General features: G+C 45.1%; 1 protein-coding gene across 3 annotated transcripts; it reads left to right on the plus strand.

Moving 5' to 3' along the window:
- The first annotated feature begins 19,601 nt into the window (after positions 1–19,601).
- On the plus strand, positions 19,602–24,425 carry LOC135003711 (putative nuclease HARBI1). Of its 3 annotated transcripts, none has more exons than XM_063951757.1 (5): positions 19,602–19,619; positions 20,355–20,469; positions 20,554–20,926; positions 21,236–21,257; positions 22,559–22,912. In XM_063951757.1, exons 1-4 carry the CDS (start codon positions 19,605–19,607, stop codon positions 21,237–21,239), a joined length of 507 nt encoding a protein of 168 aa, XP_063807827.1. In that variant the 5' UTR covers positions 19,602–19,604; the 3' UTR covers positions 21,240–21,257; positions 22,559–22,912. The 3 variants fall into 3 exon arrangements, 2 of the variants coding, with proteins under 2 accessions (XP_063807827.1, XP_063807826.1); XM_063951756.1 differs by having other exon boundaries at positions 19,603–19,619; positions 19,719–20,469; XR_010204661.1 differs by lacking the exons at positions 19,602–19,619; positions 20,355–20,469 and adding an exon at positions 24,244–24,425 and having other exon boundaries at positions 20,533–20,926; positions 22,559–23,113.
- Positions 24,426–25,400: the final 975 nt, after the last annotated feature.

The raw sequence follows: 25,400 nt of genomic DNA on the forward strand, positions 1-25,400 counted from the left end.
CAAAAAAGGTGGGAGTCACCCCGCATTTTAGACAGGGCCCTGTCATAAAAGAGAAAAGGTGTTTCTCCCTGCGCCTGGAATGGCTTCACTTAAGGAGCCGACAGACCGCAAGTGAGTGAGGTGATTTATTGATGTGGCCAATGGGACACTACTCAGGCCTACCATTGTCTGTGAGTAGGTGAGTAGTACTATTGAAAAGTGGTCAGAAAACTTGTCATTAGACATTGACACAATAGATGGAGACGAGATACTCCTAACGTTAGGTCATATCAAAGATGCTGCTGCATACGTACTAGAATCCATGAAATATATTGGTTTCTTGGGATCAAGAACCGCTACCATGGCAGTATCGGCTCGGAGGGCGTTGTGGATTCGCCAGTGGAATGCTGATGTAGATTCCAAAATAAAATATGGAGGCTCTCTCGTATAAAGGTGAGGCCTTGTTTGGTGATGGGCTGGATGCGTTAGCCTCGGCGGCTACCGCAGGTAAGTCGACATTCTTGCCTTATGCTCCTACACCGGCGAAAAAGACACATCACTCTCACATACAGTCCTTTCAGCCCAACAAATACAAAAAGGCCAAAGGTCTCCCCTTTTTTTGCAGGTAGGGGAAGTGGAAAAGGAAAGAAATCTGCAGCGTCTCCCGGATCGCAGGAGCAGAAGTCCACCCCTGCTTCTGTCAAATCTGCAGCATAACGCTGGGGCTCCCTTACGGGATTCCGCTTGGGTGGGAGCACATCTAAAACTTTTCACCCAAATCTGGATTCAATCTGGCCTGGACCAATGGGTCTTACAAATAGTGTCCCATGGGTACAAACTAGAGTTTCAAGACGTCCCCCCATGCCGATTTTTCAAATCGAACTTGCCAGCTTCTCTTCCAGGAAGAGAGGCAGTAACAACGGCAATTAAAAAATTATGTCAGGATCAGGTCATTGTCCTGGTACCCTTGGCACAGTAAGGAGAAAGTTTTTTTATTCAAGCCTCTTCGTAGTTCCGAAGCCGGACGGCTCGGTGAGACCGATTTTAAACCTAAAAATCTGAATCTCTACCTGAAAAGGTTCAAGTTCAAGATGGAATCCCTGAGGGTAGTGATATCCAGTCTGGAAGAGGGGGACTCCATGGTGTCAGTAGACATAAAAGATGCTTACTTGCATGTTCCCATTTATCCTCCTCACCAAGCTTATCTGAGATTCGCAGTACAGGATTGCCATTACCAGTTTCAGACGTTGCCGTTCGGACTCTCCACGGCACCGAGGGTATTCACCAAGGTAATGGCAGAGATGATGGTCCTTCTTCGTTAAAAAGGAGTCAATATAATTCCTTATCTGGATGATCTCCTGATAAAAGCGAGATCCAGGGAACAGTTGGTGCAGAACATCGCACTCTCTCTGTCAATACTCCAACAACACAGTTTGATCATGAATTTTCCAAAGTCGCAGTTGGAACCGACGACAAGATTGTCCTTTTTAGGGATGATTCTGGATACAGAAGTACGGAGAGTATTTCTTCCAGTGGAAAAGGCTCTGGAAATCCAGAAAATGGTCAAACAAATATTGAAACCAGCAAACGTGTTGATCCATCAATGCACTCGGTTGTTGGGGAAAATGGTAGCGGCCTACGAGGCCATACAGTTTGGGCGATTTCATGCCAGAGTATTCCAGTGGGACCTGTTGGACAAGTGGTCCGGATGCCACCTACACATGCACCGGAAAATAATCCTGTCCCCCAAAGCCAGGATTTCGCTCCTGTGGTGGCTACACAGTTCTCACCTACTAGAGGGACGCAGGTTTGGGATTCACGACTGGGTCCTAATAACCACGGATGCAAGTCTCTGGGGTAAATTTACTAAGGTCCCGATTTTGACCGAGATGCCGTTTTTTCATCAAAGTGTCATCTCGGTAATTTACTAAGCAATAATCACGGCAGTGATGAGGGCATTCGTAATTTTTTGGAAGTCCAACAAAAAAATTACGAATGAATACACCATCGGTCAAAACGCGGCTGTTTAACTATGAATCTCGGTTGTAAAGTGACCTCACCGCTGAGCAGAAAGTTCCCACCATTGGTTACAATGGAGCGCGTAGGCGCTACATTGTAACACTGCCGCGTGCTGCCTGTCAGTCAGTACAGGAGCACACAGCCGATCAGGAGGGTGCTACAACGTGGCGCTCCCTGATTGGCTGAAGAAACCCACTTAGACATCAGTCAGAGTGGGTTTCTGGCATTCGGGGAAAGGGGGCCCATGTGCAAACATGGGTCCCCTTTCAGTGCGTGGCTCGGGTGTCCGTTTTTTTTTTTTTAATCAAGTACGTGGATTACAAAAGGATTCTCCGAGGAGCCTGGGACCCTGGATCTGGTGAGTAGAATTTATTCAACAGGTACCCCATGGATTCTACTGGAGAAGAGGACCGACCCTCGTGTGAACATAAGGTAAGTATGTTTGTATGTTTGTGTGGATGTATGTAATAAAACTTTACTTTCAAGGTGTGTGTCTTGTCTTTTTTGGGGTATTTTTTTAGTAGTAGTACTACAGGTACCAGCGGGCCCGTTTTTCCGCCGCATGCTGGTACTTGTGGTTCTCCAAGTACCAGCATGCGGGGGAGGCTTGCTGGGCCTTGTAGTACTGCTACTAAAAACAATATCTTTTCATTTTCACAAAAGGCTATCAGCCCCCCATCCGCAGCCAATTGGATGGGGGGGACAGCCTCGGGCTTCACCCCTGGCCCTTGGGTGGCTGGGGGGGGGACCCCTTGATTGAAGGGGTCCCCACTCCCCCTGGGTACCCCGGCCAGGGGTGACTAGTTGGATATTTGATGCCACGGCCGCAGGGCACTATATAAAAGTGACCCCCGGCTGTGGCATTATCTGTCCAGCTAGTGGAGCCCGGTGCTGGTTTTAAAAATACGGGGGACCCCTACTCTTTTTGTCCCCCGTATTTTTGGAACCAGGACCAGGCGCAGAGCCCGATGCTGGTTGCTTAAATATGGGGGAACCCCTGTCAATTTTTTCCCCATATTTCTGCAACCAGGATCGGCTCAAAGAGCCCGAGGCTGGTTATGCTTAGGAGGGGGGACCCCACGCAATTTTTTTTAAAGTTTTACAGTGTTTATTTAAAAAAAAAATGAACCCCAGCACGGATCACACAGATCCGGCCGAGATTCATTTTGAAAAAGTCGGCAGTGTTTTGCTAATCACTGCCGTAAAAAACAGAAAAAAAAATCGAATGACATCGACATCGGAAAACCCGAAAAGGCAAAATACGGCAGCTTAGTAAATTAGTCGTAATAAATTCAAAAAGTTGCATATTTACACTTTCGATGTCATTCGTGATTGAACTTTGACCTCAAACGGGAAAACACGAATCTTAGTAAATTTACCCCTCTGAGGCTGGAGAGCTGTCACACGGGAGGAAAGCTTGCAAGGAAAATGGTCAAGTCAGGAAGCCTGCCTTCACATAAACATTCTGGAATTGAGAGCCATTTACAACGGTCTTCTACAAGCGGTACATCTTCAAGATCCCGTGCAGATCTAGTCGGACAATGTAACAGCAGTCGTGTACATAAACAGGCAAGGCGGAACGAAAAGCAGAGCGGCAATGGCAGAGGTGACAAGGATTCTCCTCTGGGCAGAAAGACATGTTAGAGCTCTGTCAGCAATTTTCATTCTGGGAGTGGACAACTGGGAAGAAGACTTCCTCAGCAGACACGATCTCCATACAGGAGAGTGGAGCCTCCACCAAGAAGTCGTCACAGAGGTGACGAGTCTTTGGGGAGTTCTGCAAGTAGACATGATGGCATCTCGTCTAAACAAGAAGCTTTAGAGATATTGTTCCAGGTCGAGAGACCCTCAAGCAATACCAGTGGATACACTGGTGACCCAGTGGGTGTTTCGGTCGGTATATGTTTTCCCTCCACTTCCACTGATTCCAAAAGTTCTCAATATAATAATAAGAACAAGAGTTTGAGCAATCTTCATTGCCCCAGACTGGCCAAGGAGGGCTTGGTATCCAGATCTTCAGGAGTTGCTCATAGAAGATCCTCGGCCTCTACCTCCTCGAGAGGATCTACTACAGCAGGGGCCGTGTATGTATCAAGACTTACCACGGCTACGTTTGACGGCATGGCTGTTGAGCATCGGATCCTAGCCCAAAAGGGTATTCCCAAGGAAGTTATCCCCACTCTTATTCAGGCCAGGAAAGGAGTAACGTCTAAACATTACCACCGTATTTGGAGAAAATATGTGTCTTGGTGTGAATCCAAGAAGGCTCCTACAAAAGAGTTTGAGTTGGGACGTTTTCTCCATTTTCTGCAGGCTGGTGTGGATGCAGTCCTTAGATTGGGGTCAATCAAGGTCCAGATTTCGGCCTTATAAGTTTTTTTTCAAAAACAATTGGCCTCCTTTCCAGAAGTTCAGACGTTCGTGAAAGGGGTTCTGCACATCCAGCCTCCATTTGGGCCTCTAGTGGCACCATGGGACCTTAATGTGGTGTTACAGTTCCTTCAATCGGGTTGGTTTGAGCCTCTACAAGAAATAGAGTTGAAGTTTCTCAATTGGAAAGTGGTGATGCTTTTGGCGGTGGCATCCGCAAGACGGGTGTCTGAATTGGGGGCCTTGTCCCACAAGAGCCCTTACCTGATCTTCCATGAAGATAGGGCAGAGTTGAGAACTCGCCAACATTTTCTTCCAAAGGTGGTTTCCTCTTTCCACATAAACCAACCTATTGTGGTGCCAGTTGCTACTGACACGTTTGCTGAGTCAAAGTCTCTAGATGTGGTTAGAACTTTGAAGATTTATGTCGCTAGAACAGCTCGAATACGGAAAACAGAGGTTTTCTTTGTCCTGTATGCTCCCAACAATATTGGGGGTCCTGCTTCCAAGCAGACTATTGCGCGCTGGATCAGAGGTACGATTCAGCAAGCTCATTCTATGGCTGGATTGCCGTTACCGATGTCGGTGAAGGCCCATTCTACTAGGAAGGTGGGCTCATCCTGGGCGGCTGCCCGGGTGGTCTCGGCATTACAACTTTGCCGAGCAGCTACTTGGTCAGGGTCAAACACATTTGCAAAATTCTACAAGTTTGACACCTTGGCCGATGAGGACCTAAAGTTTGGTCAATCGGTGCTGCATCCACACTCTCCCGCCCGTACTGGAGCTTTGATATAGACCCCATGGTCTTGATGTCGTCCCCAGCATCCTCTAGGACGTATGAGAAAATAGGATTTTGATAACCTACCGGTAAATCCTTTTCTCCTAGTCCGTAGAGGATGCTGGGCGCCTGTCCCAGTACATACTTTACCTGCAGTTTAGTTATTACAGTTATACAAGTTGTGTTATCTTGGTTTCAGCATGTTGCTGCAATTAGTTCATGCCTGTTGGCGTGTGTTATGTTGAATGCCATGTGTGCGGCATGGTTGAGGGTGTGAGTTGGTAGATATCTCACCACTAGTTAAGTAATTCCTTTCCTCGAAATGTCAGTCTCCCTGGGCACAGTTCCTACAACTGAGGTCTGGAGGAGGGGCATAGAGGGAGGAGCCAGTTCACACCCAATGAAAAGTCTTTAGAGTGCCCATGTCTCCTGCGGATCCTGTCTATACCCCATGGTCTTGATGTGGTCCCCAGCATCCTCTACGGACTAGGAGAAAAGGATTTACCGTTAGGTTATCAAAATCCTATTTTTTTTTTTGGAAATTTTTCATCCCAGCCCTTCATAATTCAGAAACCAATTAGGCAAAGGATTTGTGATGTGATTGCCCAATTAAGTGTTCAAAGTCTTCAAAATGAAGGGTTTGCCAACCTAATTGCACAATAACAATCAGCAATTAAGGCTTCAAATATATATTTTAATAATATTTGTAGGCCTATTTGATCAATACCACAGAATTTAATTGTGTTAAATCCCTAACTGACAATGGCCCTCATTCCGAGTTGTTCGCTCGCTAGCTACTTTTAGCAGAAATGCAAACACAAAGCCGCCGCCCTGTATCTTAGCATAGCAGAATTGCTAACGAAAGTTTAGCAATTCTGCTAATATTAGCAGAATTGCTAACGAAAGCAATTTCCTTGCAGTTTCTGAGTAGCTCCAGACCTACTCCTAGATTGCGATCACCTCAGTCCGTTTAGTTCCTGGTTTGACGTCACAAACATGCCCAGCGTCCAACCAGCCACTCCTCCGTTTCTCCAGCCACTCCTGCGTTTTTACCTGGCACGCCTGCGTTTTTTTAGCACACTCCCTGAAACCGGCTAGTTTCCGCCCAGAAACACACACTTCCTGTCAATCAGCAGAGCGATTGAAAAGCTTTGTTCGCCTGTGAGTAAAATAGCATAGTTTTGTGTAAATTTGCTGAGCGCGTGCGCCCTGCTGTGCATACACAGAACTGCTGGATTTTAGCCTATTAGCAATTCTGCTAAAATTAGCAGCGAGGGAACAACTCGGAATGAGGGCCAATGTACATTACACAGTTTTCCATATATGCTTTATTGTTTAGTCTGTGTTAAATTAGGGAGTGATAAAGTACCAAACAATCAGCTCTTAACTGTCATGTCACAGCCTTTGTTTTTTAAGTTTCAGTTAGTAGTTGATTAACTCTCAGTTTAACACTTTACAAGTGATGAATCAGCTCTAGATATATATTTTTTAACCTTTTACAGAACACAACACACCAATTTGGGTCAAAAACATTATTATTATTTATTTAACCAATAAAATGTTGACATTTTTGTAAATAGAAAAATTTTGCAGGGACACAGTTTGAAAACACATGTTGTAGCTACATTTCAAACCGCTTACAAATACATTTCTGTTAAAATGACTTACTCTCCACCGAAGCCGGAAGAGCACCCTCCTCCTCCTCAGGGGCTACAGCTGCCCACTCTCCTGGGTAGCTTGGGATGGGGAAGGGTGTTTAAGGGGGGGGGGGGGGGATAGTTAGGATGGGGGAAGGATGTTGAAACGGGGGGTAGTTTGGATGTGGGAAGGGTCTTGGATGGGTGTTGGTGGTTGGATGGGGGAAGGAGGATCGGATTGGAAAGGTGTTGGAAAGTCCAGGGTGTTTGGATTGGGGGAGGGTGGTTGAGATGGGGAAGAGGAGATTGAATGAGGTAGGTGAGGTGCTCGAGAGGGGGAGGAGGAGGAAGAGGAAGATTGATGGGGAGTGGTTTGTTGAGAGGGGAAGGAGGCTTGATGGGGAGGGTTGTTGAGAGGGGGAAGAGGTTGTTCTAATAATTTTTCTAGGCCTATTATTTTTTTTTATTACTTTGGAAAATACAAATCTTCATCCACATATGTTATACCTTACAGAAATCTCAATATAAATACTACCATAAACAAGTGACTAACGTGTTCAGGACATAAGAATACCTGAAATATTCTCTCAGTATTCTTGCCCTAAGGGCATTTCCCATCTGTGCCTCCGAGCCCTAGATCCTTGTCCGGCCAACCCCTGGCTCTTCATCCTCTCTGGACAATAGCTCATTGGCCCTCATTCCGAGTTGTTCGCTAAGAGTCATCGCATCGCAAATTTACGAAATGTAAGTATCTGCGCATGCGCGAATGCGTGATTACGCATGCGCGAGTACATACGTACGACAACTGTGCAAAATTACTTAGAAAAAAAAAAGCCGTAACTGGCAACCGAAAACGAGGAGTGGCGTGGGCGTTGCGGAGGCGCGACTTCGCAATGCTCCGACATGGGCGTGAAAGTGGGCGTACAGTGTGGGAGTATGCAACTCGCAATGGGCGTGTTTTTAGCAAATAAACATTGTCGCTGTTAAAACTAACATAGGAAACCGTAGCAACATTCACGCAGCAGCAGAGTAGGTCTGCAGTTACTCTACATTTGCGAAGTACTGGTACAAGTGTGTATGCAGTAATTAGCAGTTAATTGGATATCACATTCATCTGATGTCCAATTACTTGTTAATTAATGAGCAGATGAAAGTTACCAACCAGCAATTGTCTGAACACACATTACATGTTTAGTCTACTCACATAGAAATCTCACACACTGCCAAATAAGGGTTTTTGTTTTTTTGGAAATTGTTGTGTAAGCCTTTTTAAAACTTGTTTTAATGTGTGTAAGACTCCCAAATACAAGCAAATGAAAATTTTTGTGAAAGTGTTTGAAATCTGCATAATTGTTTAAAAATAAACCAACACCAACATAATGCAGCATACACTTTAATTTAGCCTTAAAAGTCACAATAATATTTGATTATAATATCTGACAATGTTTGAAATGATGTCCTGTTGACCCTAGATATTTATAAAAAGCGTCGTGTCTGTTTACTTAATATGGACATTAAAGTGTGGTGCAAAGCATACCTTTTTTTTTTGTTTTTTTCAATTTTTAAGGAGAATTAGCAGATTGGTCTACAAGTGTCTATATGCTGACCTAATCTTTCTGGAACTGCATTACCTGGAAGAAACTGCTCAAATTTTTGAAATATATTTTTTATTACTATATAATTTTTTGACAACATTTAAACATGGCTCCACATGAGTCGCACAGGCAGAGATGGACCAAGCAGCAAGCAGATGGCACTGACAATCATTAGATAGCAGAACTCAGTACTCTGCAAAAGTCTGCTTCTGACAAAAGTATATATTTAAAGCATAAATAAAACATGACACACCCTGCCACACACACATTTTAAACCAAATGAGAAAGAATTAGGATCCACCACACAAACACAACAATACATAGCACACTAGTAAGAGGAAGATGGCTCTGGTGTTTATACACATAAACTCACAGGCTACAATACATCCAAACAGAAAAAATACATTTCACTAAGAGGGAGTTATCCATTCTGGTCACACAAGCCAACTCCAAAAATACAGAGAGGCAACATCAAAAACATGGGTGCTGCCCATCTGGAGAGACATCATTTTCTTCTTTTTCTCCCCGCCTGAGGCTGTTCTTCTTTGGAAGGTCTGCGGAGCGACCTTCGTTGGGCCTGCCCAGTGGGCTGTTCTTCCTGGGCAGGGGCAGGGGAGGGAGCCGATGTGGGTGGCTCTCTGCCACTGTGGGCAAGGGAGACAGCGATGGCCTGGAGCCCTTGCAAGATGTTATTTGCAAGGGTTTGGAATGAGGAGGCAAGTTGTTCTTGGCCCTGCCTGATCTCTGCCAGACCTTGGCAGAGTTGAGCAACACCTTGCTCAACACAGGTTCGGTGCTCAGTGAGCCGGACAGCTATCTGGCTTACCTCCCGGATGACCCCGTCTTGAAACCGATTTAGGCTCTCACCATACCTAGTTGGGTGGGGGGGCCAGTAGGAACCTGCAGAGGTGGGATTTGTTGGCCCACACTGCCAGACTCACTAGGTCCCTCCACCTCAGCCTCAACCACATAACCGGCCTGTGACTCAAACTGTTCACCCCCCTGTGCTGTGTTTTGTGGCAAGCAAATAGAAGAATGTGTGGGAAAAAAGTAGGATACAAAATTAGTTTATTATTATAAATACTGTCAAAATTACAGACAAATAAATGTGTAAACTTACCTTCCAAGTCATGTCCCGTCAGGATCTCAGGCAGGTCCGTGTCCATATGAGACACCCCTTGGCCCTCCTCATAACTGACACAGGGCATCGCCATCTCCTCCAAGTCAGTATACTCCACAGCGACAGGTGCTCCTCCACCTGTAGCCCTTGAGGCATTCCACTCCGCAGCCCTCTTTGCCTTCAGGCGGGATTTGAAGTCGGCCCACCTACATATGTATTGTGAAAGAGGGACAAAGTAGAGTCTTAGTATTTGTCTAAGCTAATATATAGGACACGTGTTCTGCTTGTGTTTGCTAGACATAACATCACATGCAGGGGCGGATTGGGAACAAAAAACGGCCCTGGAAAAATTTGTACTAGTGGCCCCACATGGGCAGCATCAGGGGTTTAAGGTCTAGCCATGGGCCATGGCAGCAGCACCCTACCCCCATGACTTTCCAGATAGTGGGCATGTCCAGCATCAAGGGGGAAGTTAAAAATAAATAAAATTAAATATTATTAGCACATTATATGATACACATTCAGAATTTAGGAAACTATATAATTCTTTAGAAAGATATATTTTCTTGCTTATTACACCAACCGTATCCCAATCACTATTCACTCAGTCTTATATGTCAGCCAAGCAGGCAGACAGAGCATACACTAGATCATCTGCAATCACAGGCTAAGTGGCAAAGTCATTTTCACATATGCAAATTATTTAGCATCTTATTCATTATGTCTATAAAAAGGACCACATGTCCTTAAACAGAACAGGCCCTGTGGATGCACCGGCCCACCGGGAATCTTCCCTGTAAACACTATGGCCAACCCGCCTCTGATCACATGTAACTACATTTTTTAGTCAACTTAGCACAGAAAAAGGACTGTCAATATGCACTTACCGTCGTCTCACTTCCTGTGATGTTCTGACGACAGAGCCAACTTCATTCACAGATTTGGTGATGTCTCTCCAGATTCGTTCTTTTGAAGCAGCCCCCATGTTTTTTGGCCCTCTATGGATTTTGGACATGGCCTGCGTGACCAAGACACGCAACTCCCTCTTAGTGAATGCAGGCTGTCTTTTCTTCCGTCTGGAGGTAGCCTGTGAGGTTTCTTGTTGTTCATCACCATCTTCCTCCTCACTAGCAGCTTCTGTCTGTTGTGTTTGTGTGGCTAAAGCCAATTCTCCCTCAGTTTGGTCACTTTGTGTGTGTGGCAGAGTATCCCCAGTCAATTGTTGTGGTTCAGAAGCAGACATTTGCAGAGTACTAGGTCCTGCCTCTTCAACATCCGCAGAGGCGTATTCCAGCATGCGCCGTTGGCAATCTATGCGTCTTTTCCGCAATGCCATCTCCTGCTCTGCAATGCGGTCCATCTCTGCAGCGATTTGCTCACGAGAAGCCATGTTTGTGATGACGTGTGTACGCCGAGGTGTGTGCTTATATACCTACGTGCGAATCGTTAATTCACACAGCTGTACACTGTTATTCTGGTTAATGATTGCACTGCTTATTTAAGGGCCTACTTTGCACGCTGTGAGTGTAGGTAGTTTGGAGTTTCAGTTGTTTGTTGGCTTGTGCGTGAAGGTGCTTGTGGAATTTGCAGAGTGAGTAATTGTCAAGCATACCTTTGTCATTTTGTTTGCGTTTTGAATCTAGACAGTGTTGCATTTGTTATGCGTTTTTTCGTTTGTGAGTATTCTTGATTCTTTTTTTTTTTTTGTTTTGTTAAAATTTTTTATTAAAAATTTATTGTTTTAAATATTTTAAAAACATAACTATTTTGCAAGTCCATTTGTGAAAATAAACCTGTGCTTCTTTGTTTTGACTGTCATTTGTGTTCTCTTGTAGGTGTTTGCTTTTGGGAGAAATATCCCTGGTTTCATTTATTTTCTGGGTGTGCTACTGAACACCAAGTCTTTCTTTTTTTTGGAGCAGGTAAGTGCCCTTGGCCTGTGTTGGTGCCTGTTTAGTTTTAATGGTCTGTATGCTGTTTTTTGACTGTCATTTGTGTTCTCTTGTAGGTGTTTGCTTTTGGGAGAAATATCCCTGGTTTCATTTATTTTCTGGGTGTGCTACTGAACACCAAGTCTTTCTTTTTTTTGGAGCAGGTAAGTGCCCTTGGCCTGTGTTGGTGCCTGTTTAGTTTTTTTTTTTTTTATATATAATCTGTTTTTATTGTAATAATATAGACTTACAACAAATTGCAAACATATCTGGGTATCAATCGAAGGCAGAATGGTATGACAACATGAGCGTATATAGATCGATAATCGCATGTTCTGGATAGTTGCAGTCCACATTAACATTTTGGTTTAAGAGAAACTAATAATGGATAGATATGTAACAAGAAGAAGAAAAAGGGAAAGAAAACATTAGAAGATTGGGGTGACTGAACCGAGTATGATAAGCAAAGAGAGTAAGACATGTGTAGTGATTCAGGCGTTAGGCTTTTTCATCTAAGATCCCATTACCAATTGAGTCAAAAGCCAGTTCCCGTCCTTTACTCTATTTTGTAGAAGAAATGTAAGTCGTATATGGTTCGGATGTCTTGTAATCTATCCAAGGCCACCATATAGCAGAAAATTCGGGACGCCTGTCCCCTGCGCTCATCAATACATCTTCCATGTTCATATAATAATCTAATCTGGAAAACCAGGTATTCCTTGTGGGGGGGTTGACAGATTTCCACATTGTGGGGATCACTGCTCGTGCGGCATTGCCCAGGTGTCGTATTAATGATGACTTGTAGGTAGAGATTGGGGTAGTGGAATGATTTAGTAGCCAAAAGGCTGGGTCAGACGGGACGGAGGTATGTAAAATGGCGTTGGAGGTTGAGATTACGTCATCCCAGTAATTTTTAATAAGGGGACAGGTCCACCAGATGTGTAGCAGAGAGCCTAGGTCTCTATGACATCTCCAGCAGATAGGTGAGATGGATGGGGAAATGACGTGTAAGAGAGTGGGGTGTCTGTACCACCTCATTAGGATCTTATATTGCGTTTCTCTGACTTGGATACATATGGAGCTCTTATGTGTTTTAAGAAAGATAGAGTCCCATTCCTTATCCGAGAGTGAGATGTTTAGATCTCTCTCCCACTTTTGAATAAAATGGGGAGGCATCAAGGAGTTAGATGCACATAGAAGCTTGTACAGGGTGGAGATAATGTGTATTGGATTCATAGGGGCCACACACATTTTTTCAAACGTGGTCATCTCCCTTGATGCTTCACGGTATGCATTATTTGTATGTAGGAAGTGACGGATCTGTAGGAATTTCCAGAAATCTCTTTGTGGGATCTCCCATTTCTCTCGTATCTCCGAGAACTGTTTAACTCCGGATGGGTGGACCAACTGCCCCACTCTAAAGAGTCCCTCTAATGCCCAGTTTTGATAATATCCTAGTGAGAGGCCCGGTGGGAAGGTCTGATTACTCAGAAAAGAGGTTAGGGGGCCAAAAACAGAAGAAATGCACGATCTTCTTCGTGTCCCCTTCCAAAAAGAAAGTGTAGGAGAAATGGTCGGGTGAGGTCGTATTAATTTGGGCAGGGTCGGGAGCCATGGGAAGATTTCTGGGAACAATTGCATGTATGTACCTTCCAAGACCACCCATTGTTTGATCTCCCGGCTCCTGGTCCAATCCAAGACTCTGCTCAGGAGGATTGCTTGGTAGTAGATTTCAATATCTGGTAATAGAAAGCCCCCTTTCTGGGGAGGTCGAGTCAGGATTGACCTTTTGATTCTGGGTCTCTTACGACACCATATAAATTGCTGGATCAAGGATCTCACGGTCCGGAACCAGGAGTCAGGGATCTGAATCGGTAAGGTCTGAAGGAGATAAAGCAGTTTGGGTAGTGTATTCATCTTTACAACATTGATTCTACCAAGCCAAGAAAGATTATGATATTGCCATCTGCAATAGTCGTTTCTAATGGCTTGGAGAATGGGGTGGAAATTCAAGGACAGTAGGCGTGAGGAGTCGCTGGATAGTTGAACTCCCAGGTATGTAATGTGGGAGTCCTTCCACTGGAAAGGGAACATAGCTTTCAAGCCACTTAGAACCGACTGGGGGGTTGAGATATGAAGGGCATAGGATTTGGATGTGTTGATTTTAAAACCTGATAGTGAACTGAAAATGTCTAATTCGCTCATCAGGTTGGGGAGCGAGTGTGCGGGGTCTGTGACCGTCGTCAGGAGATCATCTGCAAATAGAGCAAGTTTATAATCTATATCCCCTACTTGTAGTCCCTTAATCTTGTCATTAGCTCTAATTGCTCTGGCTAGGGCTTCAATACAGAGGACAAAGATCAGGGGGGATAAGGGGCAGCCCTGTCTCGTTCCATTACTAATTAGAAAGTTATCAGAGAGAGTCCCATTAACTCGTACCTTAGCTGATGGTTGTGTATACAAAGATAATATTCTATGGAGAGCTCGTGGGCCCAACCCAATATGCTCCAACACCGCTCTCATGAAATCCCAATTTACCCTGTCAAAGGCCTTTTCGGCATCTGTGGACAGTAATACAGTGGATATCTTACTGCTGGAGGCCAAATGGATTAGACTGAGGAGTTTAGTCGTGTTATCCTTCGCTTCCCGACCGGGTACGAAACCCACTTGGTCGTTGTGGATGAGCGACGGGAGAAATTCATTCAGTCTAAGAGCCATTAGCTTCGCAAAGAATTTGAGGTCTAAATTAAGCAAGGAGATTGGTCTGTAGCTGGAGCATACTGAGGGGTCCTTTCCTTGTTTAGGGATCACTGTAATATGGGCCTCAAGTGATTGTCTAGAGAAGTGGGTCTCGGCGGATATGGAATTAAAGGCCCGCAATAATTTGGGAGCCAGCATTTCTTTAAACATCTTATAGTAGGTGGCTGTGAAGCCATCTGGGCCCGGGCTTTTACGTAGGGGAGCGATAGAGATAACATGGTCCATCTCGGCCAAAGTAAAGGGTGCTTCTAAAGATTTCTGGGCAGACTTTGATAGTTGAGGAAATGCCACATCGGCTAGATATTTCCTGGCTCTTAACATATTGGAGAGAGGATCATGGGTCTGGGAAGGGTTACCCAGGTTATATAGAGTATTATAATAGCTTTTAAAGCATGCTGCTATCTCTGGGGATTTAAAGCATGTGGAGCCCATGTTGTTTTTCATCGATGGGATGAAGGAGGCCAATCTCTGGGTTCTAAGTGCCTGGGCTAAGAGTCTGCCTGGTTTATTTCCCCACTTATAATATTTACTATTACATCTACGTAGGGAGGCTTGGGTTTTGTTATTGAGGGTTGTTCGGAGTTGTGTTCGGGCCGCAGACAGCTCCATCAAATCCGATGGGGTCAGGGAGGATTTGTGGCGGGTTTCTAAAGTGTGAATTTTGTGTAGTAATGTAGTGATCAAGGCCTGACTGTTTTTCTTCACAAACGAACCTAGTTGGATCAGTTTACCTCGTATAACACATTTGTGGGCTTCCCAGAGCGTAATTTCGGATACTCCTCCTGTGTCATTGATATCAAAGTAGTCGGACAATGCCCCATCCAATTCTGATTTACAATATGCATCATATAGGAGCGATTCATTAAGGCGCCATGTCCAAGGGCCGAGGGCACGAGATGGAGCCGATAGAGACAAGGATACTGGGGCATGGTCCGACCACGTGATGGAGCCAATAGAGGCATCTACGATTAGGGGAAGGTGTCTATGGCTTAAGAACATGTAGTCAAGGCGTGAATAAACCTGATGTGGGTGTGAGAAAAAAGAGAAATCTCTATCAGTGGGATGTGTGACCCGCCAGGTGTCAGCAAATTGAAGTTCGTGGAAAATCTTCCTGACCTGTCTATGCTTGTGTTCGGAAAATCTAGGGGCTGGGGGGGAGGTGTCGATGGAGGGGTCCATGGACCAGTTGAGGTCGCCACCCAAAACCACTATACCCATCGCTAGGGCTTCAAGCCGGGGAAGGAAGGATCGAAAAAAGGGGATTTGTCCTTGATTTGGAGCGTAAAGGGATATGAGGGTGTATGTCTGGGAAAATATATTACATTGGACTACCAGTAACCTCCCAGGGACAAGTTTATGGACCGAGACATTAGATACCTGGAGGGCCTTGGAGAAAATTATAGCAACCCCTTTAGATTTACCTTCAGGGTTGTTAGAGTAGAAAGCCAGGGGATATTTTGGATTCACCAATGAGGGGCCTCGAGCAGAGATCTTAAAATGTGTCTCCTGGATTAGAGCCACATCCACTTTGTCGGATCGTAGTGTCCGAAGTAAATGGGATCTTTTCTCAGGGGTGTTAAGACCCTTTGCATTAATCGAGGTGAGTTTGATTACCCCTGAAAAAGACATCACATTGTATCGTAGCACAGTGAGGCGTAGCACTCGGACAGTTCACCCAAAGAAATAGAAAAACTATAAGAAGAAAAAGAGTGATGAAAAGAGCAAGTTACAAATAATAGAAACATCGTAAACATAATAACATCCGCAATGGAGAAGCAGGTAGGTTTGTTAACCAGCATCTCCATGTGGCACAATGGCCGTGTGCGGGATCGGGGTAAGGGAGTCACCCTTACAGGCACTTATTTTTAGCTTAAATGTTGTAATAGTGTAATTTTAACTTAGTAAAACTTATAGTGACTAACAGTGTAAATCGGTAAAAACAAGTAACCATCTTCTGTCAATGTCCCATTGCTGAATTCCGGGACCAAAAATGAAACCGGGGGGGGCGAGAAGGAAAGGGGGACATAATAAAACGAGGTTAAGTTGGCCCTAGGCCGCGTGTAACGTGTCTCACCCGGTTTCTCACAGTCAGGGTATTCAGTCCACCTAGAGAAAACAGCAAGGATCATTCAGCAGGGTAATGGAAATCAGATTCTTCAGGTGGGGGGATGATCCTGGTGTGCAGGAAGTGGTTTTGAGGTTTTCTTTTGAGGACTGGTGACCACTTGCCATGACTCTCCCCCTCTCGAAGGCTGTGGTGGTTGTAGATCCGGGAAGGTAAAGTCCCAGTCTGGGACCTTTAAGGGTGGGAGACCGAGTCCTGAGCAGAAAGTGGGAAGGTCGGATGTAGTGTGGAGTGAATATATCTTGCCTGAGGAGGATACCTGTAAGCTGAAAGGGAACCCCCATCTGTACTTCAGCTGTCGCTTGCGGAGTTCCTCCGTCAGGGGGCGAAGAATCTTCCTTTGTTGCAGAGTGTGCCAGGAGAGATCTTGAAAGACGGAAATAGGGTCACCGTTGTGTTTCAAGTCGTCAATATGTCGCGCTTTATTCATGATTTCTTCCTTTTGGGAATAGTAATGCAGACGACATATGACGTCTCGGGGTCGATCTGAGGGAAGCCCTCTTGGTTTTAGAGCGCGATGGGCTCTGTCAAATGTTATGGTGGCAGTTGGATCTTTGCCCAGAATCGTGTTAAAGATTGTCGTCAAAGCATCCACTATGCCCGTCTGGGGAACTTCCTCTGGGATGCCTCTCACCCAAATGTTATTCCTCCTCCCTCTGTTATCCAAATCCAGTACGCGGGATCGTAGCGATCTGATCTCATCTGATTGGGATTTGATAGCGTCTGTTAAGGATCCCAGGTAGTTGACAGTGGAGGCTCTGTGATCCTCCAGGGAGTCAACTCTATCAGAAAGCTGGGAGATGTCTTGTTTGATTGATGCCAGCTCTTTTCGTATGGTATCTTGGATGTCCTTCTTAGTAGGAAGTGTTTTCATAAATTGCAGGATATCTTGAAGAGTGGTGTCGCTGTGGGTGTGTGAGGTGGGCTGCTCCATCATTAACGGGGAGGCAGAGGAAGCAGAGTGACAGGAAGACGGGCTGGAGGGAGAGAGATTTCCGGATAGCCTTGCAGGTGTAGATTGCAGGAACGATCTCATTCCCGGTTGGGTCGCGGTCTCTTTAGGTTGTGCGGTGTTGCCCTTCTTTTTCCCGGATCTAACCATGCTTATAAATGATTGGATGGATACTTGATTGCAGAAAATATCATGAGTATAGAGTTAGCATTGTTTGGTGCGCTGTGAAGTGCCTATAGCATGATGACTCCCAATGGAATGGCACTAGCACATCATTAATTGGTGATCGTTGTTACAGTAGCAGGCACGTAGTGGGCTTCAGATCCCGCTTCTTCGGTAATGTGGAGATAGATATAGGGCACCTGCATTGCCGGCTCCCAGGGAGCGACCCACTTCCTTTGAAGATTCTATCAGAGAAGTATGAGGAGATCTAAGTGGCTTATGTATAACTCTGTATATGGGTAGGCCACTAGAGGGTGCTCCAGCTCAAGATATGGATCTCAAAAGGGCACTGCCACTGAAATTTAGGCCCTAAGCCCCCTGATCTCAATATGTATAATATCCGAACTGTAGGTGTTAGGCCTGCTACAAGTGGGGAGGGGACTTATGGCCGCAGGAGGCGACTGCAGGCGAGTATTTTGTGGGCCGCCGTGTCCACGTTCCGATCCCGGAACTCACGGTCGGGCTTCTTCTAAACTTCAGACCCCGGCCTGCGGATGCAGGGAGTGGAGGCCTCGGGTGCCAAGGTCAAGCTATGTGCCTCTTCGACGGGGACACGGTGGGCGGGAGAGGTGCAGTGAATGCCGCTGAGCCGTCGGGGAACGAGGGACTGGCAGGCCAACAAAGAGACCTACCAGCCGTCGCCCCCGTCTGGTCCGCGGGTGTCTTGGGCCTCCGTCACCGCCGTCGCGCCTCGGTAGCGTGAATCAGATGGGCCTGTGTCTCCGCATCCCGCGGTCTCCCTCCTCCCCTGCCGCTGTTTCTCGCTGTGGGCAAGTCTCCAACAAGGGTGTATCACTTAGCCAAGTGTCGGAGCTATTCCGGGAGGGGGGTCTCCACTCTAGTCCCTGGCTTCACAGGGAAGGATAGGTCGCAACCTGTATATATTAGTGGGGTATGAGTGGGCACTGGGGTAAGTGGAGGGAATGTGGATGGTAACAGTCCCACCAAGGCTTCTACCTCAGGTGTCTGGGTTAAGAGAGAGGGGAGAGCTCTGGTACCTGTGAGACGTGAGGGGGGAGCGAGTGCTGCCAGCCGTCTGTGAGGCCGCCGGGCGGTCCGTGGAGCCGAGCGCACCGTGCTGCACTGCAGGGCCGTGGTTGTAACAGCGGGGTGGGGAGGGGAGCGAGTGCTGCCAGCCGTCTGCGAGGCCGCCGGGTTGTCCGTATGGGAGAGCGCACAGTGCTGCGCTGCAGGGCCGCAGATGTAATCGCGGGATCGCGGGGGTCCCTTCCGTCGAGGATCGTCACTCCGGTCACAGTCCGAGCTCCGTGCGTGGAGCGGACTTACCCCCGGATGCCGGACCCGTCCTCCACTCCTCGGCCGAGGCTTGGTGAGTCCGGATGATGTGGTGGGAGCCGCCGGGCGCCCTCACGTAGCGACGGACCTCTTCTTGCTGGAGCAATCCGGGCTTCTCTGTAAACTCTAGGCCCCGGCTTCCGTCCAGGGAGAAGGCCGCAGTCCGCAAAAGTGCTTAAAAGCACTTCCCGACTCCGCGGGACTCCCCAGGTTGTGGCAGCCGGGTAACTGGGTCTGCTGGGCTGTCTTTTGGCTATAATTGGGATAGGTAGAGGGGTTATAAAGGCTGTTTTATCGTGTTCACCAGAGGAGCTGAGGTGAAACACAGCCACCGTCTCTGCTAGCCAAACCACGCCCCCGCCTGTTTAGTTTTAATGGTCTGTATGCTGTTTTTTGACTGTCATTTGTGTTCTCTTGTAGGTGTTTGCTTTTGGGAGAAATATCCCTGGTTTCATTTATTTTCTGGGTGTGCTACTGAACACCAAGTCTTTCTTTTTTTTGGAGCAGGTAAGTGCCCTTGGCCTGTGTTTTGGTTTGCTGTTTGTGTTTCTTAAAAGTGTGGTGATTCTGTTTGTTTTCCATTTTGTCTAAAATAGAATTTTTGTTTCCCAGGATTGATCTGCAAAGTAGTGTTTGTCTTTCGTGGACTAGCTACTAAATGTTTTTTGTTTTTTTTTTGTTTTTTTAATTGGTGTTTGTGATGTATTTGATGCTCAGAAATGTTTAATTTTGTTTTTTTTTTATTTGTAAAAATAACATATTTTTTTTATTTTTCTTTTTATTAATTTCACATTTTGGCCATGAATTCAACACAGAAAAAATGTACGCTCCTGCAGTAAGTTTCCCCAACATTTTTTACAACATTTATTGTTTGAATATTTTTTATAAGTTGTTTTTGTATTTTTCACCTCGTTTTTTTTCTTTTTCAAAAAAGTGTGTTATGTCAATATTTATTGCTGCAGAAGCCCTACCTCCCCAACCCACGCCAGCACTCCCACCCCAACCGCCAGCCCCACAACCACAGCCGGCTCCTCATCAACCAAGGCAACGGAGGCGTGCTAGGCCACCAATTTTCCGAACCCGTGTCCTACTTTTTGGTATGCCAGATGATGTGGTGGTGCGTAGATACAGGCTGCCACCACATCTAATCCTAGACACTCTCTCCATAATAGAGAGTGATCTGGAGTCTGAAATTCGGTATCCTACAGCAATACCACCATTGACACAATTCCTTGCAGTGTTACATTTTTTGGCTACAGCCTCATATCAGCATGTTGTGGGAGACCTGGTTGGCATGTCGCAGGGCCAGTTCAGTAAGGTCCTGCGGCGTGTCTGCCAGGCTTTCCTAAAGCGGGTGAAGCAATTCATTGATATGCCTTTGGATGTTGGTGCCCTAGATGTGGTGAAGCGGCAATTTGAGGAAGGTGGTAGTCGCTTCCCACATGTTATTGGGGTTGTGGATGGCACACATGTTGCTATTCAGCCACCAAGACATAATGAAGAAATTTATAGAAACAGGAAACTGTTTCATTCTCTGAATGTAATGGTTGTTTGTGGGCCATCCCTCCAGATCCTTTCCCTGAATGCAAAATTTACTGGAAGTTCACATGATGCATATGTCATTAGACAATCAGGGATATGGCAGAGATTAAGATCAAGTCAACGAGCAGACATGTGGTTATTCGGTGAGTTGTTGCTCAAATATTTTTTTCTAAAAAAAGTAACTTGACAAATTTAATATTTCAAAATTTTGGCTTTTCTTCCAACAGGAGACCGTGGATATCCTTGCACCCCCTGGCTCATGACTCCTTACCGTAATCCCAGGCCAGGACCACAGATGGCATTTAACTCCGCGCTTACTGCCACTAGGCAGCTGGTGGAGCGCACAATTGGTGTCCTTAAAGGGCGGTTTCGTGTGCTCCACCGCACTGGTGGCGACATCATGTATTCGCCGGAGATGGCAAGTAAAATAGTGGTCCTGTGCGCAATACTACATAATATCGCGGTAAGGAGTAGTGTAGAGCTTCCTCAGGCAGAGGAATTGCCTGATGAGGAGCCAGGGGTTGTTCGACACTTCGGTGGGGGGAGTGTTACACGGAGGGGGAGCCAAGTGAGGGCAAGGATTGTTGCCGAATATTTCAGGTATAGTGTTTTGATATTTTCTAGTTTTAAAAATTTTAAAACACAGTATGCTTATGTTTTTTTAACAATGATGACATTTTGTATGATATTGTAAAGTGATTGTGTAAGGCTTTTGTTGTGTTGGAATGGCTAATTTTTGTTTGCGTCAAATTCCGCAAACACGTTAAGTTTACAATGTTTAGTTAGAAAACCAAATAATGTAATGTTGCTAAATAGTGTCCTTATTTGTTTTATATCCTCAAATCCTGATTATGTAAACAAACACACAAACAAATGATACTCAATGTTTCCCACTTTGTGACTGTCCAGCTGAATGATCACACGAACTGTGGTGAGTACACAGATATGTATAGTAATTTTAAATAAACTGTGTCTCTGTGTCTGTGTTTTTTTTTAAATTTTGTTTATGATAAATATTTGCTTCTGCGAATGCGTATTTCCGCTCGTGCGAAATAACACTCTGCTCTTCACAGCATTGCAAAGATCAATAAAGTTATTAGAAATGACAACATAGATTTTGGACCAATCACATGCTAACAGACACTATAAATATATGCCCAAATAAGGAAAACGCCATTGCCATGATGCGTGCAGCACCGTTCACCAGGCGGGAGCTCCGCGTGCTGGTTGCGGTGATGGACCGCCGCGTAGGCCGCGTTGGGCGCTTCATCCCCAATCGGGTGAAGCGCGAGGCCTACGCGGAGGTCCGCCGCCTGCTGCGGACTCGCGTCCGCAGCAGGCGGACAATCATACAACTTGAGAGGAGGTGGAGTGATCTCCGCAGGAGGACTCCCGATCTGTTGGCGGAGATCCGCCAGCAAATCCGAACTATGCATACACGAAGTAAGTTACATTACATAAGATTATTAGCATAAATTGTGCTAATGGGGGAAATTCCAAGTTGTTTGCAGCAGGAATTTAGTGAACAATTGGGCTAAACCATGTGCACTGCAGGGGAAGCATATGTAACATGTGCAGAGAGAGTAAGATTTGGGTGGGGTGTGTTCAATCTGCAAAATAATTTGCAGTGTTAAAATAAAGCAGCCTGTATTTACCCTGCACAGAATAAAATAAGCCACCCAAATCTAACTCTCTCTGCACATGTTATATCTGCCTCCCCTGCAGTGCACATGGTTTTGGCCAATTGCAAACTATATTCCTGCTGTAATCCCCTTGGAATTACCCACAATTTACACTAAGTGGTAGGCTAATTGCAACCTTGAGTGTCCTTTTTTGGAAAATAGGACAGTGTGTGTGGTTAGGGCAAACAGTACTGACTGTAGCAAACTGTCACCAAACAAGTGCATGTTTTCAAGAAATAAGAACCAGCCAGGAAACTGTACCCAAATACTTGATCAGTGCTGGCTATATAATAAGGTGCCTTGAATAGTGATCTGGTGATGTTGCCTAGACCAATCACTATGACTCAATGGACTAGATTAAGGAATGAGCTTCAAAGTAAAAGTTTGGACTCATTTTGTTTGCTGTGGCCAACATGAAGAGGATCTTAACATGTTTGCTTTTCAATTTTTAAAAACACTGAATTTTACATGGAACAGAACATTGATAATTCAAATTGTTTACTATGTAATTTCTCATGTAAACTAAATGTTGTCAATAATATCATTATAGGACAACAACAACGGCACAACTCTCCGCCCCCTTCCCCTTCCCAGTCCCCCTCCCCTTCTCACTCCCCCTCCCCTTCACAGTCCCCCTCCCCTTCCCAGTCCCACTCAGCTTCCCAGTCCCCCTCATCTTCCCAGTCCCCCTCATCTTCCCAGTCCCCATCAGCTTTCCAGTCCCCCTCAGCTTCCCTGGCCCACTCCACTTTCCACTCCCCTTCTCACCACACCTCTCCATCTCTTTCTGGGACCCCTTCTCCTCCTTCCCATACCCCTTCTCCTTCAACTTCTACATCACCATCTCAACCCCCCTCACCCTCTATTGCATTAACTTTCTCTCCGCCCCCCTCGCCCTCTCAATCAGACCCCCCCTCTGAAATTGCAGTCCAAATCCAGCCTCCTTCCCCCATCCAGCCTCCTTCCCCAATCCCTCCTCCTTCCCCAATCCCTCCTCCTTCCCCCATCCAGCCGCCTTCCCCCATCCAGCCAACATCCCCACCCAGTGAATGGGCAGAGGAAGCCCCTGAAGACAGTTCAGGGAGTCTTCATGTTGCCGTGGAAAGTAAATTTTTTAAAAATTTTTTACAAATGATTACCCACTTACACTTACAATGACAAAACATGCAGTGTTGTACTGTTTGAATTCTTGGGCCAAGGACAAATATTTGTGTTTTTCTTCATGGTGTACATGTTGCCTTTACATATTTGTGAGTGTCATTATATGTACAGTGTGTATGTGTGCAATGTTTTGTGTGTCCACTCTAGGTTGACACTCATTAGGTAGCCAGGGTTGCCAGGACAACAGGGTTTATATGTGTTACATTTTCTGGTAAACAGTTAGACCTGAGTGGAGTTTAGTATGTTGTTGGTCTTTTACACTTGTGCCTGTGTAGTCTTAATATTTGCACTTACAAATCACATGCTTCACTTTGTTATGCAGCCTAATGACACACTGATTTGTGGTGTGAAAGTTACATTCACAAAATGACTAATTGTTCAAGTCAAACCTGTTTGCACTTATTTAGTAAGGGCAGCTTTCAGGGAGTGTGGGAATGCTAGGATATGTTGGCCTTCTGAAGATGTTGATATGCAGTGTGATGAGGCAGGACCAAACCCCTTAAAAAAAAAAAAAAAAAAAAAAGATGAGAATGAATGCCAACATGGTGTAACAGTGACGAAGATGGAAGTTATCTTTAACATGGGATGTCGCCCATAACAACCAATACAATTAATCTTTACAATTGGGGAACCACTTCTAGAAGATAATAATCTTATTTTGGCTTGTTTGCTATGGGCGACGCTACATCTTAAAATGAACTCACATAGTAGTAAATGTAGCCCATGGTCAAGAAAACTGTAATAAGTAACAAAAAAAGACTGAGCAGGCTTGTGTGTTTTTCTGCTAATGATTGTACCATAAAACAGCCATGATGTATCAACTTTGCCATTAAGCAGGCCTGTCCAAACTGCGCAACTGCAACTGTTGAGAAACTACACATCCCAGCATGCCCTGACACAGGTTTGGCATTCCCTGGCCCCAAAACTGAGTCAACGCATGCTGGTATATGTAGTTTCACACAAGCTTGAGGGATGCAGTTTGGACCTGCCTGCATTAAAGTGTGCTTTGTGCCTTGCTTGGATAATAAGCAATGTGAGTAAGTTAGTAATGTTTATGTTATCTCTTAATTTCAGATGTTGCCGTTGGAGATCCCACATCGTTGCAGGAGATTGTTTCCAACATGAGGCTCCATCTCCAGGCCTTGTTGGGTCTTGTGGACGCAATGGAAAAATTTTGTTAATTTTTTGATTTAAAAAAAAAAAAAAAAAAAAAGGATATTATCATTATTCCAGTAAAAAAAAAAAATAAACTACTAAATTTAAATACTTCAGCGGCTCTTTATTATTTATTAATGCAATAAAGGAACAGCAGATTGCAGAACAAACATTTTTTACCTTAAACATTTCAAACATCTAACGTAAGTTATTTTAAAACACCAAATAAAACATGTTATTGGCTAAATAAACATGCAAACACCTTCATTCACATACAAAAACTCTACTTTAATAAATTCAGAAAACACATTAGACCAAGCACATTGCAAACATCTATATTTATATTAAACATGTAAATAAAAGGAGGCTCTTTTATGGCTACAAAGTGCACTTCAGGTATTTAAACAAATACTTAATTGATCATGAACATTTCAAATCATTCACTAATTGGATTTGTTATTGAGGAGGGCTTGTGGACTTTTAATTGGAAGGTGTTAGTCCACTTAATAGTATAAAAACAAATTGTGCTGCGTTTCTCAGCAAAAGTGAGCACTTTAACTGAAAAATGTGTAAATCTACTACAACTTAGTATTTTTACGAAGAAGTATGTGTTAATGCGATGGGTTCGCATTGCTGCGAGGATTTCGCATTGCTGCGATGTCATTTGGCGTACGCCCACTTTGTGTAATAATGCGTGCGAATGAGCAAAAATACGTTGGGGGCGGATGTTCGCAAATTTACTACATTAACGCAACTTTACTAATAGGTTGTGCGAACGAAAAACTTAGCGAACAACTCGGAATGAGGGCCATTATCAGGTAGCTCCACACGCCTCCTTACAACAATTTTGTGCAGGATTGCACACAGGACCACAATTTTACTTACCATTTCAGGCAAATACATGAGGTCGCCAACAGTGTGGTGGAGCACACGGAAACATCCTTTCAGGACACCAATTGTGCGCTCCACCAGCTGCCTAGTGGCTGTAAGCACGGAATTAAATGCCGTTTGTCACCCTGGTGTGGGAGTGCTGTAAGAAGTCATGAGTCAAGGGGTGCAAGGGTATCCACAATCTC

Source organism: Pseudophryne corroboree, chromosome 2 (genome assembly GCF_028390025.1).
Source record: "Pseudophryne corroboree isolate aPseCor3 chromosome 2, aPseCor3.hap2, whole genome shotgun sequence".
Classification (NCBI taxonomy): Eukaryota; Metazoa; Chordata; class Amphibia; order Anura; family Myobatrachidae; genus Pseudophryne; species Pseudophryne corroboree.

Coding starts and splice junctions, on each gene's coding strand:
- LOC135003711 (XM_063951756.1), top strand. Junction 20,470..20,553: donor AGCAGACATGTGGTTATTCG/GTGAGTTGTTGC, acceptor TTCTTCCAACAG/GAGACCGTGGATATCCTTGC.